Genomic DNA, 2882 nt, shown 5'->3' with positions numbered 1-2882 from the left:
CAGAGGCTTATGTCGGAAGGTATTTTTAGATCCCTTGATTTGTCGGACTTTCAAGTATGCATTCAATGTATCAAGGGTAAGCAAACAAACAAGAGGAATTTTCATGCTGAAAGAGCTAAGGATGTCTTAGAACTAATTCATACCGATATATGTGGTCCTTTCCTTACAGGTTCTTGGAATGGATAACGATATTTTATTACATTCATAGATGGTTACTCGAGGTATGGATACTTGTATTTGATTCATGAGAAATCTTAATCTTGGATGTGTTCAAGTCATTCAAAGTTGAAGTCGAACTTCAACTTGGAAACAAAATAAAAGCTGTCAAATCCAACCGTGGTGATGAATACTATGGTTGATATGATGGATTAGAGGAACAACGTCCAGGACCCTTTGCGCTTTTCCTCAATGAGTGTGGAATTGTTCCGTAATACATAATGCCGGGAAAACCCAACATGAATGGAGTTGCAGAACGATGAAGCCGGACTTTTAAGGACATGGTAAGGAGTATGATTAGTCATTCTTCACTTTCAGAGTCATTTTGGGGAGAAGCTTAAAAGACCGCAGTTTATATCCTTAATAGAGTACCTAGTAAAGTAGTAGCTAAAACCCCTTATGAGCTCTAGATTAGGAAAAAGCCTAGCATTAGACACCTACACATTTGGGGATGTCCAGCTGAAGCCAGGCCTTATAGGCCTCATGAAGGTAAGTTGGATGCAAAGAAAATTAGTTGTTATTTTATTGGATACGATGAACGCTCTTACGGTTACAAGTTTTACAATCCCATCACTAGAATAATTTTTGAAACGGGAAATGCAAGATTCCTTGAGGATGTAGAGTTTGGAGGGGAAGGAAGCGTAAGGAGTGTTGTCTGTGATGAAGAAAATGTTTCTCACAAATGATTAAGTCTTTGTACCTATCTTTGTTCCATAAATAGATCCTGGAATAAACAATGATGTTATTCCTAACATCCCTCAAGAACAAGACAATATCGAGTTTCTTCCCCAAGCACCACCTATAGTTCAAACTCAACAACTCAATAGCCACCATTAAGAAGATCTACTAGAGAGAGAAATAGTGCAATTTCAGATGATTATGTTGTATTTCTTCAGGAACGTGAGGATGACATTGATTTTACTGAGGAAGATCCTATCAACTTTAGTCAAGCTATGCGGAGTCCAAACCCTCTTAAATGGGTTGATGCTATGAAGGATGAGATGAAGTCGATGGCTGACAATGATGTTTGGGATCTCGTTAAATTACATGAAGGAAAGAAACCCATTGGTTGCAAATGGATATTTAAAACCAAAAAGGATTCAAAGGGTGACATTGAGAGATATACAACTCGTCTTATCGCAAAAGGCTTTACTCAAAAGGAAGGAATTGATTATAAAGAGACTTTTTCTCCAATTTCTTCGAAAGACTCTCTTAGGGTCATGATGGCATTGGTAGCTCATTTTGATTTAGATTTGCATCAGATGGATGTAAAGACTGTGTTTCTAAATGAAAACATTGAAGAGACAATATATATGGTGCAACCAAAAAACTTTGTATCAGGAGACCCAAAGTCTATGGTTTGCAAACTCAAGAATTCCATTTATGGCCTTAAATATGCTTCTCGTCAAAGGTATTGTAAATTTCATCAAGTAATATCCTCATTTGGCTTTGAGGCTAATCCAGTTGATAATTGTGTATACCAAAACTTCAGTGGGAGTAAATTTGTTTTCTTGGTACTATATGTAGATGATATCCTTTTGGCAAACAACAATATATGCTCATTGCACAAAACCAAGAGATTTCTCACAAATAAATTTGAGATGAAAGATCTTGGGGACACCTCCTTTGTCTTAGGAATTCAAATACTTAGATACCGTTCTTGAGGTATTTTAGGGTTTTCACAAAGGAGCTATATTGATACAGTTGTGGATAGATTCTCCATGAAAGATAGTAAACCAGGAGACACACTTGTTGCTAAAGGAGACAATTTTTGTCTCAAACAGTGCCCTACTACGGATCTTGAAAAGGAAGAGATGCATAAGGTTCCATATGCTTCAACCGTGGGAAGTCTTATGCATGCTAAAGTTTGCACCCGTCCTGACTTAACATTCATTGTAGGAGTTCTTGGAAGATATCTAAGCAACCCTGGTATGCAGCACTGGATAGCAGTAAAGTGTGTAATGCGCTACCTGAAAAGAACAAGAGACTTCATGCTCACTTATCGAAAGTCAGATAACTTGGAGATCATTGGGTATTCTGACTCAGATTTTGCAGGATGCCCAGATAGTAGACGTTCTACATCTGGTTACATTTTTCTCTTGGCTGGAGGAGTCGTCTCCTGGAAGTCTTCCAAACAGACTTTAGTGGCTCCCTCCACCATGACAGCAAAGTTTCTGGCTTGCTTTGAGGCATCAAATCATGCAATCTGACTGCGGAACTTTGTCACAAACCTACACATTGTTAGGAACATTGAAAGGTCCTTTGAAAATTTATTATGACAATAGTACAACTGTGCTCTACTCCAATATATTGTGATGGGATTTTAAAGTACACAATACTTTGAAAACATAAGTTTGTATCATCATTTGGTGGACCAAAAACTTATTATGTTGTACCTTTGTAATCAAAGAGGGTTTTAACACAAAAACATTTTCTCAGCGATTGGGCAAGTAAAACTCAAGTGTAATTATTATTGTTGGGAGATATGTAATCCTCCAAAGAGCTATTTGCTGCCATCGCTATATATTTCTTTGTTTTCAAAAATTAATTTCAATTGTTCTCGTTTTCTTTTATCTAAAAACATCTCGTACTTGGTGTTAGATACCCAAAAGTGCTTATTTGAGCTATCAAATATGGGCATCTTTCACTCCATTTCCTTGCTAAAG

At 37.2% G+C, this 2882-nt stretch overlaps 1 protein-coding gene across 1 annotated transcript; it reads left to right on the top strand.

Moving 5' to 3' along the window:
• Positions 1-1937: 1937 nt before the first annotated feature.
• On the top strand, positions 1938-2426 carry LOC127107347 (secreted RxLR effector protein 161-like). Its single transcript, XM_051044639.1, has one exon. It carries the CDS (start codon positions 1938-1940, stop codon positions 2424-2426), a length of 489 nt encoding a protein of 162 aa, XP_050900596.1.
• The last annotated feature ends 456 nt before the right edge of the window (positions 2427-2882 follow it).

Source organism: Lathyrus oleraceus, chromosome 1, assembly GCF_024323335.1.
Source record: "Lathyrus oleraceus cultivar Zhongwan6 chromosome 1, CAAS_Psat_ZW6_1.0, whole genome shotgun sequence".
In the NCBI taxonomy this organism is placed as follows: Eukaryota; Viridiplantae; Streptophyta; class Magnoliopsida; order Fabales; family Fabaceae; genus Lathyrus; species Lathyrus oleraceus.
The sequence above is the reverse complement of the archived record's forward strand: the minus strand, read 5'-3'. Positions and strand labels throughout refer to the sequence as shown.